At 43.5% G+C, this 15,581-nt stretch overlaps 1 protein-coding gene across 1 annotated transcript in view; it reads left to right on the top strand.

Annotated features, from left to right (window-relative positions):
* The first annotated feature begins 2,995 nt into the window (after positions 1–2,995).
* The window catches only part of GAS6 (growth arrest specific 6), a 38,760-nt gene continuing 26,174 nt past the window's right edge, over positions 2,996–15,581 (top strand). Inside the window, exons 1-2 of the mRNA XM_027640512.1 lie at positions 2,996–3,096; positions 3,526–3,692. Of these exons, the coding sequence (XP_027496313.1) occupies positions 3,027–3,096; positions 3,526–3,692 (237 nt within the window). The 5' untranslated portion in view covers positions 2,996–3,026. The remainder of the gene's footprint in view (positions 3,097–3,525; positions 3,693–15,581) is intronic.

The following is a 15,581-nucleotide window of genomic DNA, read 5'->3' as shown; positions in this document are numbered from 1 at the left end:
CTCACTGAAATCAGTGCTTGATGTCTGTGCCAAATAACTTACTGGAAAACATAATAAAGAATAGAATTGGTAAACTGAATGATATGTTGGAGAAGAATCAGCATTGCATACCAAGAAGGATGTCATGTTTTGCAAAACCATTTGAAGTTCAAGGAGTGATATTTATTTAGATAAGGATGGTTCCGATAATATTATATACCTGGATTTTAAAAAACTTTTGAGCTGGTCTTTCACTATATGCTCTCAAAATGTGATCATATGGGATAAACCGAAATGGATAAAAATATCATCTAAAAGAAAGCTCATCATTAGATTACACAATATAATGCAGTTTCCAGAACCCACAAAAATCTCTGCTGTTCAACATCTTCAGAAATTTTATGGAGAAGTTTAATGCCATGAGGTCAATTGGCAAATAATACAAAATTCATCTGAAGAGACAAATCTTAAACTGCTTATTGAGAATATCACAAGACACTTAGAAAAAAAAAGGAATACTTTTATCTTCGATTAGTGAGTTGAATTGACTTGCTGAGAGGTCACACCAGTGACAAAAGCATACAAAGGTTGTGCATCTAGGGAAAAGGTGGAAGCACTGAGGGAAGGAAAAGTGGGACCTGTTTTGGTAGCAAGAAGCTGTTTGATTCACTCGGCTGCATTGCTTGATAGAACTTTTAATGTGACAGGATAATAAATGACAAGTGAAATTTAATATACAGACACATAAAGTGATGCATCCATGAAAGACAACCCTTACCTTCTGTATTCACTGGTAAAACAGCAACTCCACTCAGGAAAGAGGTCTCAGACCTCTTTTTCATGACTTTTTGAAAAGAATAAGTCAGGAAGTGAAAAGGAACCCACGCAATGTTTGGAAATAGTTAGAAAAAAACGGAAGTAAGAAAGAAGCAGGACAGTGCTGCTGTAAAACCACATCTTGAATGTTGCATGTAGTTGTGTCCACTTTGTCTGAAAAGAGGTATAAATAGAAAAGATACAGAGCAGGATGAAAACAAAGATCGGGAATGGTTTCTGTTTGAGGGGCCCAGGCTGAAATCCCAGAGCAGACTATGGATTTAGTGCTGCAATGCCACTCCACACTTCTTCATGTTGTCATTGGGCTGGTTCAGCACAGTAACCTGGTAGAAAACACTTATCCACTAAAAAAAGGGAAGAGTTTCCTGCTAGGTGACTGAGCTAAAACAGCATAGCCACATCTCTGGATGTGGGCAGGGGGACACACAATGTATGGAGGAAAGTGGCAGCCAGTCCTAGGAAACCTATGCCTGCAGCTGTAGCTTCATAAGCCATTTTGGCCAGCTTTGCTGTTGAAATTAGGCCCATGCTCCTTTGCCTGCAGCTACTTGCTATCACCCCTGAAAACCTCTTTCTTTTGGTGTTTGTGCAGCTGTGCAGCAACTTGGGGGGGGGGGAACTGATCTGAAATAACATCAGTAATTTTTGTTGGGTTACTCTGATCGGGTTTGCCGTCACAAGAAGAGGTTGTAGCCAAAGGACAGGAAAAAGCAATGGGGACTGGTGGGACTGCTTCTTTGAGCAGTGCCAGCTCAGAAAGCTTGGGGAACAAATAATAGAACAAAGCTCCATAGCTCAGGAAAAAGGATGGTTCTGAAATCATATGAGAGAGGTCTATAAAATAGTATGGTGAAAACAAATAGGGCATGATCATTCACTGTTTGCTAGATGACAAAAATTCAAGTACCCTGTAAAATTATTAAGCACTTGACTTAAAACTGGTGAAAAAAAGTTCCTGTCTAGCCTTTGTGCACATTTGGAACCTTCCAGACACTCCTGAAAACCAGGAGTACCAACAGATCAAAAAAGCTATTTGACAAATTCAGAGACAAGAGATACATTTGTGGCTATTAGTGTTGCAGTGGACACAGTTTTTACCTGAGAGCTCTTCCTCTGTACTTTTGGAGATGAAAACAGAAAGAAACCATGGTGGTTTATATGTTCTTACACCTCTTAGCTATATGTCTACTACTGGCCATTGTCAAGACAGAACATACCAGCCTAGGGATGGTTGCTTTGAACGAGTAGGCTGGCTCTTATGTTTTCATGTATGTTACTTCAACTACATGTGATATAAATACATTGGTTACATGTATTATATTTGTAGTAACTTATTCTGGGCACACAAAGTCTGTATTAGGTTTAGCTAAAATAGAATTAAACTAGTCAAGTTCTTCTTTTCAAACAGCTTATACCAGTGAAGTTTTCTTGAAGAATACGTAGATTTGGTGTTCCTCGAGTCATCTGTCACACTGACCCTTCTGCAGGGCAGTACAGATAAAAGGGGTGACTTTAAAACAATGGCAATTAGGCAACCTAAGTGCAGCTCTGAGCTCTGACCTTACAGCTCTGAGGTACCGCTAGCAGGGTTTCCCACATTGGACATGTTCTGTGTAAGTACGGATGGACGAGGGACAGTAAAGGATGGCTTGCAACATATTGGTATAAACCACATTCATCTCTTTCCTGAGAAGGCTATCCTAAAATACTGAAATAAACTGAAAATGTATTCCTGAAGAAAACCTGCTTTGGTGTGTGGGGAAAAGCCAAGTTTCCAATTTACAGCAAGACTGGGTTGGGTTTAGTGCCAGCTTCTCCCTCCCTAGTGATAAGCCCCGGAGCTATTAAAGAGATGTGCCTGGAAGTGAAGGCGCAGCCTCCCCGCCCGCTGCCCGGGTCCTGCCGGCTGCCCATCAGCCCGACTCCCCGTGACTGCCGTTCCCGGGCAGGTACGCGGTGCCGGGCCGGGCGGCCGCTCCGCCGCGAGGTGTGTCCGTGTGCGGCGGCTCGGCGGTGCCTTGGCGAGCGATTGGGCAGGGCGGGCGGGCGAGCGGCTCCGCGGCTCCCCCGCTGGGCTCCCGCCGCCGCGCTCCCGCAGTAGCAGCGCGCTCCCCGCCCGCGCCGCCGCCCGCCCCGCGCCCCTCCCGCCGCTCCGCTCCTCCAGCCCAGCCCGGCCCGGCCCGGCCCGGCCGCAGCCGCCGCGCCGCATCATGCCGCATCCCGCGGCGCCCCTCGGGGCCGTCCTGCTGCTCGTCCTGCTGGCGGCGGACTCCTCGCAGAGTGAGTACCGCGGGGGGCCCGTCCCCCCCGCACACGCCGCCGAGCATCCCCCGCCGCCCTGTGTGTGTGTGTGCGAGCGCGGGTGTGCAGCTGGGGCAGGGGTGGGGTGCGGGGGGATGCGCAGATTCGCGGCTGCGGTAGGGACGGCGGCTGGCGGCGGGTGCAGCGGGAGATGCGGGTGAGGGGCCGCGCCGAGGCCGCGGCGACCCACGGGGGAAGCGCCGGGCAGGGAGGGGGCTCGGTGTGCCGCGGAAGGAGGGTCGGTGCCCTCCGGCTTGGCGGTTTGGTGTGCGCGGTGGGAGATCGGCGGGTTCGGGGCGGCCAGGCGGGCTCAGATGTTCACCGTTGCTCCTTCCTCCTGCTCCTCTCCTCCTCCTCGTCGTCCTCCTCCTCGCCTCCCCCGCGCCGCCCCGGCGCTCGGCTGCCCAGCCGTGCTGCTGCGCGCCCCGGAGGCTGCCCAGTTCCTGCGGCAGAGGCAGCGGCGAGCCTACCAGATCTTCGAGGAGACCAAGCAAGGGCACCTGGAGAGGGAGTGCGTGGAGGAGCACTGCAGCAAGGAGGAGGCCCGGGAGGTGTTTGAGAACGACCCGGAGACGGTAAGCGCGCAGAGCCGCCGCGGAGATTTTGGTGGGTTGTCCGGCTCTGCGCTCCCGCCCACCCTCTATCCGTCCGCGGCTGAGTGCCAGCTGCCGGCACAGCTGGGCAAGCCGTGGGGAGGAGGAGGACTCAGGACCATTAGGTGAATGGAAAGCAATTAGGAAGACACAGTAGTACTCAGCCTGCACAAGGGCAGTCAGGGCTGTCCAGTTAGGAGTGCCTTGGTGAGCGTGGTTTGGGTGAGCGGCCTGGCCTGGCACCTGTTTACCATGGTATAAATCCATGAAGCAAGACCAGAGCGACACAATGATACAGCTTCCCTGTCTGGACACGTTACCATCGCTCCTCTTTACTTCAGCTTCCCATCCCAGCTGTATTTAAAATACCCTTAATGATGTGGCATATGTCACAACAGGGGTTCCTCAGAAGAAGTATGTCTAACCACTTGTAAATCTGTTGGGGCCATATTCGGCTTGGTCAATATCTTGGAATCAGGAGGTTCAGGATCTGTCATTACAACAGCAGGAGAGCACGTGTATGGGAATGTGGTATTGCTGCACTAACAAGTGTGGATTCACAGGGTTACAGAATGCACACTGCACACAGAGCTGTCTTTTCCAGTCTTATCAAGGCTGACTTTCACTTCAGTCTTCTCACTTTGAGCAGCATGTGGATGCTTTACTAAGCTTGGCTTATTTTTCCAGTCACTTTACACCTCCTCTCAACACTGTTTTGGATAGGATCTTCTCATTGCAAAGATTATCTGGAATTGATTTAGCAGTGAGAAGTGGATTTTCTTGGTGTTCAGTCTAAAGCTTCATACTGCACAGCATGTTCCTGTTAAATGGTATGATGCTCTAGGGAGAAGATAGGACAGAGAGAGAGATAGCGTGTGTGTGTGTGTGTGTGTGTGTGTGTGTGTGTGTGTGTGTGTGTATGTACACAGATGCACAAACCACAGGCAAGGGAGGATCTCAGCTGAGGACATGTTTTATGCTTCAGTCAGACAAGTCTTGACATGTGTGCTTCATTAGCAGTCTCAGCACTGGATATACAGCGCAGTAGCTTGTTGTCACAAGGCAGTAGTAAGTATAGCAAAAACATTATGATGGATTTTTGACAATCTTTATTTTAGAGATTAATGTGGAGCACTTGCCCAGGCAGTGTTTAATGTTACACCTCTTATATGTATGTGTAGTCACATCTGCATACAGCAGCGTTTGCTTTGTTCTGCAAAAAGTGTGCTACAGTGGATAACTGTAATGTGGTGAGTATGGCTGGCACAACTGTTTCCATATTCATGTTGAGTAATACAACTTTAAGGTCAGTATAAATATTCACCGCATAACAGTGCATGCATGGAAAACTATAAGTGTGATTTTGTAGCATTCTGGAACAAAGGCCATGTAAGGTCACTGGTTTTACTAACTGGCTTCTAGCCAAGAAAGGAGCTGAAGGCGATGCCTTGTTAGATCAGTTTAGAGAGTGGTATGCTGTATAGATATGTTTTTAACAATATTTGGTAATTATTGTGTAAATCAAAAAAATTATACAGTTCTCCTGCTGTAATGACAATAGTGAAATCATTTTGGTTTAAAACATTTTCATGTATAATGTAAATTCTTTAAGATACAGTCATGCCCCTTAAACATGTTTTGTAGGACAATGCCAACTTTCTGTCATTGCAAATGATTTTGATTTTTTTGGTGCATTTCCTTTGTTGTTGCTACTTGGTTTCACTCAGTTCTTAAAACCACTGAAGAAAGGCTAGATGGACTTCTAGTGTCTGTGCCCCCTTGCTTATTTGACATGTCCTTCTAGACCAGGACTCTTATGTCTTCAGTGACATAAGATCCTGCCTTTTCTGAGACACAGACCTCCCAAGTGCTGTGAAGTTGCTTGTTATGTGCAGTATGTCCTTGCCGTAACTTTGCTTCAATTTGATTGAGAAGCAAGTGTACCACCACGTATCAGGAGGATTTATGGCCTTTCCTATCCATTTTGCAATCAGTGTGTGACATGAAGGGAGCAGCTGCTGTTCAGTAGCAGTTTTCTAATGCAGGGTGGCAGAGGTCATGTATGTGGGCTGTTACAACTCTGCATGGGAAACCTTCTGTGCTTTGTAAGGCATAGGTGACTGCTTCTCCAGCAGTATCTGTGGATTGGATGGTCAGAGTATTAATACACAATGGAAGTTTTTCTTAAACAATAGGGAGTTATTGTGCTGTCATTTCACTGATGTGTTGTACGTCCAGTCCTGCTGACTGACAGAAGAAGGAAGCTAGCTGAGACAGACTTGACTCAGGAAAGACAAAAATTGCTGCAAACAACACCAGGCATTTTGAAGAATCACAGTAACTGCAATCGTGGTTCAGCATATTGTCAGGCTGCAGCTGATCTATGCTGGTAAAATGAGATTTTATTGACCAGGGAACTATACAGGTTGCTGTTGACAGAAGATGATTCTCTGTAGTTAGGAAGGCTGAAATTTTTGCATCTGCCTGCTGAACCTGGTCACAGGGATTAACTGCCTAGGTTGTAGCAGGAAGAAACAGCAACAGCCCTTTTTACCCTGTGCTAAGTGCTGTGGCTTAGCCTCATAGCAGGCAAGCCATGGGGAACACATCAGTGCGTTGCTCATCTATTCTGGTGCATCTCCCAGGTTTTATGCTTTAAAGCACCAGATGAGCATCAGTGTAGGCATTTGCCTGTGTGCTGTCTCATGGGAGAAATGATCTTGCAGCCTTGACAACTGAAGGTTACTTTGAGATTTGTTAATAGCTTCTCTGTTCAACCTCAAGAAATGCTTGTGATGTGAGACCGAAAGTGTTGTCCCTCTTCCCTTTTCCTCTCCATTAGATGCTAATGAAATGTGTGAGTCTTCCTCGTAAACCTTACCATTCTGAACTATCCTGTGGTTGTGTGAAGAGAATTTCAAGGCCTAACTTCAAGACCTATGACCTAAAGATATGATAGAAAATTTCATTAACTGATTCAATCAAACAGCCCCAGAAGTTGAGGTAAGATGAAGCAAGGCCGTAGCGTAGGTTGCATGATGCTTCCCAGGTAAAACTATGTCTCGATACAGTCAATTATAATATCTAGCCAAAAATAACATTATACAGAAAGATACCTATTTCCTGGACAGACCAGTAAATAGAAATGAAATGTCACATATCTATATCAGAGCACCCTTTTTCTGTGCCTTCCATTGTTTCAGTGATCAGTTTTCCAAAGCAACATCTGCAGGCCTAGTCAGCAGAAGATGCACATTCACTGAAACCTAAATGTGGGTGTTGCCACATGTGGAGTTACTTACATCAACTGCTAAGAATAGTGTATTAGGTGGGTCTAAATAGCCATTCATTTGCAGGCCAGTGCAGCTTTTGTCTTTTATGTTACGGAAAATATAAATATCAGCTCTCTCAGACTGGAGGAAGGAAGATCAATTGAAATATTTTTAGACTGTTTTTTTTTTTTTGAGCGGCAGAACAAAACTCAGTCTGTGCCATTTGTATGACTATACATGGTAAAAACAAGTATGCGCCTGGGTTAATGAGTCTTACAGCCTACTTTTTTCATGAAGGTGATTGCAACATCCTTAAATATTACTGGAGAATTCTGGGATGGTTCCTGTTTTATAATTTCATTTATGCTAGAGGTGCCCAACAGAAAAATTAAAAGATAATATACTGAGGAAAAAAGAAGGATGAAAAACATGTTCATGGGAGGTATGAGGACTGTTTCTAAACCTGATCTATTAAAAAGATATGCTAGGTGTGATAGATGGGACGAAGTTGCAAAATATCTTGGATACAGAGATAACAATGTTATCTTACTTAGCGTGTTGATGAGGCCTTATAAAAAGCAGTACTGCAGAAATATTTGACCTTGGTATGCAGTCAAGGTATTACAGCTTGTTAAGTGACTGATAAACTACTCTGGAATTTGGTTGACCTATTCCAAAAATCTGGTCATCCAAGCACGTAAAACAAAGGGCAGAAGGCAGTGTATCTTCTGATGGTCTTGGAAACATTGGATTTCACTAAAGAAAAAATACAGCAAAAAAGTGTCCTTGTGGAAGGAGTTTCTCTGTTTTGAAAGGCTTAGCACAGGGAAGGTGTTTGAATGCAGGCTCTTATCATTTGGTACCATAGTTTATCCATACAGCATCTGTCCCTGCACATCTTGCTAGCTGTTGTTACTGCCGAAGAATTACTGGTCTTCCTGCAGCTCACCATAGAAATTGTCATGCTGAATACATTAAAAGGTGTGAGTCACACCGGAAACGCTGATGTAGGTCAGCCTGGCCACCTGTGTTTACTGTTTATGAATTTGGTCCTCAGTAGATTATTGGGGAAAGCCAGCTGGTTTTCATGTGTGTGCAGAACGGACATCTGATTCATAGGCACTTGAAACGTTCTCCTGTTTTTTGAGGGACTTGCATCCAAAATGCTATTAAAACCTACAGTTTGTCAGATACACAAAACACTGGCAGAGAATCACAGGGTAACTTGGGACTGAAGAGGTATCTAGTCCACTGTCCCTCTCACAGCAAGTGCAGCAGTGACACCAGATCAGGCTTTCTGCAATCCTGTCTTGAAAATTACTGATCCTAACAAAACATCCAACAATGTCAGCATTCTTTCTGCTAGGGTGGATTTTATTGAGAAGCTGAAATGCAGATGAAGCAATGTATAGGGTGTGATAATGGTCCGTTTGGTTGGCTTTCACGATATTGCTAGCTTACTTGGTTTTGTTTCTTTATGTATTCCATGGCGTGACATGGTCATGATAACACAGATGAGCTGCATGCATGGACTAAGGTCATCCAAACTTTACTCTGATCTTTTAGGAAGGGTGCCTGTCAGGCAATATTTAGGTATTATTTCTAAGAATAGCAAGGTAGATACACATTTGTAAATACCAATCAGAAAAGTATGAAGGCATGTAGGGGGAGGAGAGGAGAGGAGTTATTGGGAGAGTAAAGCAGTGTAATATTTCTTTGAGTAATTTAGTGCATGTTGTGTAGTCTAGACATGAAAAATACTGATATAATTTTTAGATACAGATGTCATCATCCCTGTATAGAATATTCCTGTCTAGATCCAGGCAAAAATCTGGGTTTATTTGCTGTGACTGTTCTTCTCAATATACTGATTTGTTTTGGCATTGTGGCAGAGCATGGAGAATGGAATAGATTTATAGCTGGTATAAATTTCTTTATCTTTTCTTGTTGTTGCAGAGAGAGGGAAAGAGTTACTGGAAAACTCTGTACTGATGTTTTAATCTGCTTGGACTCAGTACATGGAAGAATGGATTACCAGGCACAGTGGTACCTGCCTAGTAGATTTTGAGAAAAAAAATATGGGGAGATTTAGACTTCTATCCAGGAATGGCTTAAAGGAGAGAAGAAGGAAGTAGAAAAATTTGAGTGCCAGGTATATGCCACACTGACATTCCAGCTCTGCTGGGATGAGATCTGGGTGTCCCACCAGGTGTTCTCCCTTCCCTTTCTTCCTTCTCCTTGTAGTTTCTTATAAAGGACAGGGGAGCTTTGTACCAAAATCCAGTGAGTCTAACTGATCAGGAAGGCAAAAAGATTGGGACTGTGAACCAGGATGCATCTATCTACTCTATGGAACAGACACAGCATTTGTTTGTGGTGGTGCTGTGCAGTAGCAGGACGATGACAAAAATACTCCTGCCTGTCTTAAAAAGCAGGTTATACATTTATTGGCTAAATGCTGCTTTATCAAAAGTTACTGAGAAGGGTGAGCAAAGTTTGCTGTTGGTGGAAGCAGACACAGCTCCATCAGCTCTACTGGACTTCTGCTTATCTGATCTTTATCTATTGCCACTCATGTCAGTGTAGCCCAGAAACTCAGAGTAGACATGGAAATAGTGACACGCTGCATCGCAAAAGATAAAGTTAGGGTAAGTCAGTTTTTTTAGAGGGATACAATAGGTTTCAATAAATATGTGAGAGGGGAAAAAGCCAATTAAAAATGAAGAAAACAGTTTTGTGGCCATGAGCTCTCATTTTCTTTTTAAATGAAAAACAAAAGGAGTAGCCTACTGGGAATTAATACAGTTTGTTAGTGCAGCTGCATAAGAATCAGGTGAGAGAAACATTGAATCTGTATAAACTGGCACTTGTGGTTCATGTGTGCTCCAAACTTTGATTGAGCTTAATGAATTACAATCAGTCACTTTCCATTAAGTATGAAGAACAAGGATGGAACCACCATCACAGAAACTGATAAGGAACAGCAAGGTTTACTTCTCCCCTCACATTACCTTTCAGGCTTTGGTCTCACACTGGGAAGCTCAGCTGATCTAGTAGAGGTAAGCAAATGTCTATCCTCTTCACCCTTCCTGCACAGCAATTTGGGCAACTGCATGGACCAATTTAAGTAACTGACTAAAAAAAAGTAGTCTGCAGAGAAAAATTATCATTTTGCAGCTGGATCAGTTCCCCAGTCCAGTTCACCATGCAGCTTCACCTGACAGAGTGGAAAGGACAGCCTGAGGTTAGGATGGGAAGGCCAGGTGCCAGCTGAGAAGCAGAAACTGTTGTCACAACTCAGGCTGCCAAAAAAAAGAATGAACAACCAAGGCTTGGGGAATCTGGATGAAGTTTTTCAGCAGGTCTCCCTTCTGTATCTCTGCTTTCATCACAGTTTTGTTATGACTTGGTGTTCTGTAAGCTCTCCACACATGCACATCTGTGGGGAAATGTCCTAATTGATGGTTTTAGGTTTTATCCCTGTTCCTCTGAGCATCAGCAGTGGGACCCAGAGAAAGAGCAAAGATGGAAAATAAAGAGGATACCCAGGAAGGGGAGCAACTGTTGTTGTCTTCACTCTGCACATCTGCCAGGACAGAAGGGTGAAGGAAGAGGTAAAAGGAGAATGGGTCATGCTTGCACTGTACAGAATCACATGCATCTGGGGGAGCTACCATATTTGGTTGATTCTTTGAACAGGGAGTCCTAGTTCAATTCCAGAAAATATTTAGGACAAGAACAGAAAAGCAACAATTACTTACTTATTAATGAACAGGGAAGTATGAGATCAGATTGTGTCACAGGGGCCTGGTGTCATCTCAGATGTCACTTCCCTATTCCTTGCTTGCCTGTCCCTTCTGAGGCCAAATCCAGCAGTGCCTAAAGTGGCTGAATGCCATTAGTATGAGTTGCAACCTCTGCACATAAGCAAAATCCTAAGAAACAAATCATTAGATTACAAGAAGGGGAAAAACTTCAGTGGATAAAATGTCACAGAACCTATAAGAGAGATCTTAGATATTTAAATCGTATCTGATGGGGTATAAGACCTGTTCTGTTTTAAATACAGCTGAAATAATTGCAGAGTGATGACACAGTGATGATGTTGAAGGGAGACAGCCTTTTACTTATGCTAGGTGTTTTGTCAGATGCTGGTTTCCTCAATTTGACTGAAGTTTCTGAGCAAGTGTTACTTTAACCACATGTACTACACATACACTAATAGTGTAACTATTGCAAGAAGTAAGGATTCAAACAAGCAACCTTGAGTGAAGATCTATCATCAGATTGAGATCTTTTGAAATTGCACATTATTACAGCTGGAGGGAAAGTAGCCTTTCGGTCCTAAAGCAATGGAGGAAACCTCAAGGCATTTGTGATTGTATTGCAGTCAGAATAATTTAAAAGCATATGCAACTAACTTATTGGAATCACTCTACAAATGATTTTTGTTGGAGTACTTGGCAGCAGTTGCATCCATTTCACACTATTACTGTCTAATCAAACCCTGCCTCGGGCCATCTGTAGAAATTATCTTTCAGTGCCCCCTGCATCTTCACAAAATCTAATGTATCTGTGACATACAGTAACTTTTTTTTCTTCTTTTCTTTCCTTTCATTACTTTTTACCGCCCCCATAACTGTGCATTTTAGTCATCAGTGAGTTTTTCCTTATTGCAGAGGAACACCTTTTGCTGAAGTGGCGCCTCAGGAAGCTATTGGGAGATGGTCTTGCTTCTCAGAAAAGGGCAAGGGAAGCTGTGACAGTAGATGGGCTTTATTTCCAAACTTGAGGATTCTGCAGAGATACCTAGTCTCTATGGAAGGGGTGATGCTAGAGATTGTGGTCTTGAAAGTGTCTTGTTTGAGAAGTTCAGCAACTCGGTGGAAGGGGCAGTCACAGTCTTTGTGCACCAGAATAGCTGGACAGTGTGAAGTGGCTACTTGGCAAATGGGCACAAAATCTAAAATCTGTTTGAAGCAGCTGTAACTTGGGTGGTAGGAGATGAGACTTGGAGGTTGCTTTTGGATTGTAACGTGACTTGCTTGCACTCTAAAGTCTCACATGGCAAATTGTGGAGAGAAGTTCTGTTTGCTCTTTGCATGGAGAATACAGATCGCCCCAAAGCAAAATAGGAAGCAAACTAACCTGGCTGAGTGATGGGTTCCTCGTGAGAAGGAAAGCTTGTGCAAGCAATGTGGCATTCATTTGATCATGACTTCTTTAACTATAGATTCTACATATTTAAAATTCTGAATTGCGAAACTGCTTAATTCCATTATATGGGAGGAAGGGCCCAATCACGCAGCATGAGATTTGCTATGTATCAGAAGTGTAGGGCTGAGTTTTAAAAAATGGAGAGAACTCTCGAGCATTAATGAGATTTGCATTCTCAGGTTGTAACAGTTGAAAAACTGCCAAACACTAAGGTACAGCCTGTTGTGATTGGTAGCAGTCATTTCTTTGCAAAGAGTATCTTTCTAAACAGGCCCACAGTGTGGAAACATGAAGTACATTTATAAATGAGGTCTGGCCATGCCCAAGACAAACATTCAGTCATGAAGGAAAGAGGAAAAGGGAGAGTCATTATATGGAAATGAGAAAAGGGCATAAAGTGGGAGTTGTTGCTACTCTCTAAGATGTAACTAGGTAACTAAAAAAGTAGTTTTTAGAAATCACTGTTGCTAACACAAGTCAGTGTGATGCTCCAGTGTTAGTGTGCTGCAGTCACTGGATCACAGGATGTTTGAGGTTGACAGGCACCTCTGGAGGCCTTCTGGTCCACCCCACTTGCCCAAGCAAGACCACCAAGAGCCAGATGCCCAGGAACATGAGCAGTCCTCCTGTAAACTGTGTCTTCTACCTGTGGCCTCCAGAGCTCAAACATGATTTGGGTTAGATTCTCTGCTGATTAGTCTTACCTGACCTAGTACTCAAGCAAAACAAACAGAAGCAGTAGGCAGGCCCTTTTGTCTGAGGTCTCCAGAGTTGCCAATTACTTTAAAGCAACAGTGAGAACATTTTCCTGGTGTTGACAGGGTCATTGTTATGTTTTCAGAAGGGTTATTTTTATACAGTGACTCATGTTAACGCTTGTTCTGATTTGGTGTTTTTCCATCTTCTCTAAAAATGCAGCAGGGCTAATGCAAACCCTGTATAATTTCACTCACTTTTGGATTTTACCACCAAGGGAGAGTTTGGCCATAGAGTTGAAAATAGATGGTGACCCCAGTCGCAATATTGGTTTCCTCTGGCAAGAAAGCTGACATAGGTAATTCTGCCCCTTCAACACCACAGCTGTGCTATGAATTCTTTCCTTCACGTTGCTGTTCTCCTCAGTTGTTTCAATGCAGGGTGTTGTGGGGATGGCCCAAGAGAAACTGTTCTTAACATTTGAAAGGAAAAAACGCACAAATAAAAAAATTAACAACCTGGAGTTTTTGGGGGTTGTTTGCTTGGGTTAGTTTGGTTTTTTTGGGGACACTTTTAAAATTATGCTCTCTTTCCATTTTAGATATCCAGGCTAAGTGTTGCAGTGGCTCTTGTATCAGAGTAGTAGTAAGCTCTGGCTGTAGGTGGGAGAGGAACATCTTAACCCCTTGAAAAATGCTTGATGTCACTCTTGAAATAAAAGCATGCATTCTTAGGTTTTGCAATATTGCCATGGAAGCTAATAATTGTGTTTAGTGCATCATAAGACTTGCTCCTGCATGTGTTCGTATGAAAGGGGTGGAGACTGTAGAGCTTAAAGCTTTACTGTTATAACTGTCTCCTGCACAGCAAGGGAAAGGTCTCCAGCTGAGTTGAAGTAAGCAAGCCAGGACCTGCCTGGAGAGACTGGCCTCATGCTGTGCTTTCCACCTCGCTGAAAAGGTGGAGACTTGCAGATGTTAGGCACTTCAGTCTCTCCTATTTCTCCCTCTTTACCTGAGATCTCTGCTGAGCTGCACTTTGGATGGCACATGACATGGAACTCATGGTTGGGTGACAGCTCTGGTGTGTAGCTCATACTACATTTGAGCTGTAGTTACAGCAGATAAAAGATGTAGTTTACAAAAGGACTGTTCGTGTTCCTGGGACACCACGGGCTGTTGGTGTCCTGCTACCAGGCCCTTGACTATTGTAGCTTCTGGCATCCCAGCCCTACTGGTTGATACATGGAACCAGTCAGACAGAAGGTAAGTTGGGTCACAAGGAAGAGGGGTGCAAATACATTAAGGTTTTTTTGGCAGGAGGGTTCCCAGAGGTTGGAGTTGTTGAAACTATATTTGTGACTGTTGGTCTCTCATGGAGATTGGTGCTTCTGCAAGGTATTGTCTTCCTCTTGCCTGCAGTGGGACATTGCTACTGGACAGATGGGTTGAAGAGCTTGGTGATGTCAGTGTCTGTACAGCAGCCTATCCACAGGATGTTTATGTCCAACATGTATTTGTTTATAGCTTTTTATTTTAAAAGTCCATTTCTCCTGCTTTTATTTTCAGCTGTAATTAGGAAAGCAAATCCAAAGGGGAAGGGCTGACAACATTTAAACGTTGACTTTTTATACCAGAGTCCAAGCTGAAAATTTAACACATAATTCTGTCGTGATTTTTGCCACCCCAGCAGTAACAGTTAAATAACTTCTTGTGTTTTGATCATATGAATTATGTGTGCTTTCTGGATGGTGATATATTTGGTAAGCCTGAAATTGAAGGTGGATAGCTGATAAATCAGCAGAATACTAATAGAGAATCTTTGCCAACTCTTTCTTAGCAAGCCTCAAAGCATTTCTCTTGGCATTTTTGTTGGATCATGAAAATACAATTGAACACTTCTGGTGGGGAGAAGATAAGTTTCATGCTTTTAGCATAGACTTGACCCTGTGTAGGATCTTTATCTTCCCTGACATCTGGGAGTCATTAAGGCTTAGTACAGCACAGAAGACTGAAAAGGCATTGTGGAGTTAGGCACAGCTTGAATTTTTAACTAAGAAAACTTCTCCTTGATATTTTTTGAAAAGGGACTGTTACTTTCAGTTTGAGCAAGTTCCTTTTCTCAAGGTGTGAGATCATTTGTCCTTCATTCTTGATTAATCTTTTGGCTGAATGGAAATATGTTGTCATTGTATTTTCAAAAGCCTGTTGTAAGAAAAATTGATTATAGAGAAATATGAAAAGTTAATCATATAGAATGAGTAATGTTAGAACCTGTCATCACATTGCTTTATTTTAGAATGGTAGTATCAGCAGGTCCTGTAAACCTGGTGAAGTGCTACTGATCAAGGAAGTGCTTTTGTATAAGTAAATGCAGAAGATGGGGAAAGAAGGGTTAAATTTCTATTAATAGCCCCCTGTTTGAATCACTTACCCTGGTTATGTACCTTGTGAAATGAAGCTTGTCATGGTACCATGTCTTGGAGTTTCACTTGTCTGCTGTTCAGCTGGCATTGAATCAATATACAGTCAGTTTGCATTTACAGGGTTATTTGTACAAAAGTAAACTCCATACCACTTTTCTAGCACTCAACTCATTCATCAGAGGTCAAGGAGAAAATGAAGTTTTATGCCTTTGCCACCACTGACTTGGAGCAATTAGGCTGATGGCCATGAATATGAAAGCT

This window comes from Corapipo altera, unplaced genomic scaffold, assembly GCF_003945725.1.
Source record: "Corapipo altera isolate COAL_440 unplaced genomic scaffold, ASM394572v1 0, whole genome shotgun sequence".
NCBI lineage: Eukaryota > Metazoa > Chordata > Aves > Passeriformes > Pipridae > Corapipo > Corapipo altera.
Note: the sequence above shows the minus strand (reverse complement) of the source record. Positions and strands in the feature narration are given on the sequence as shown.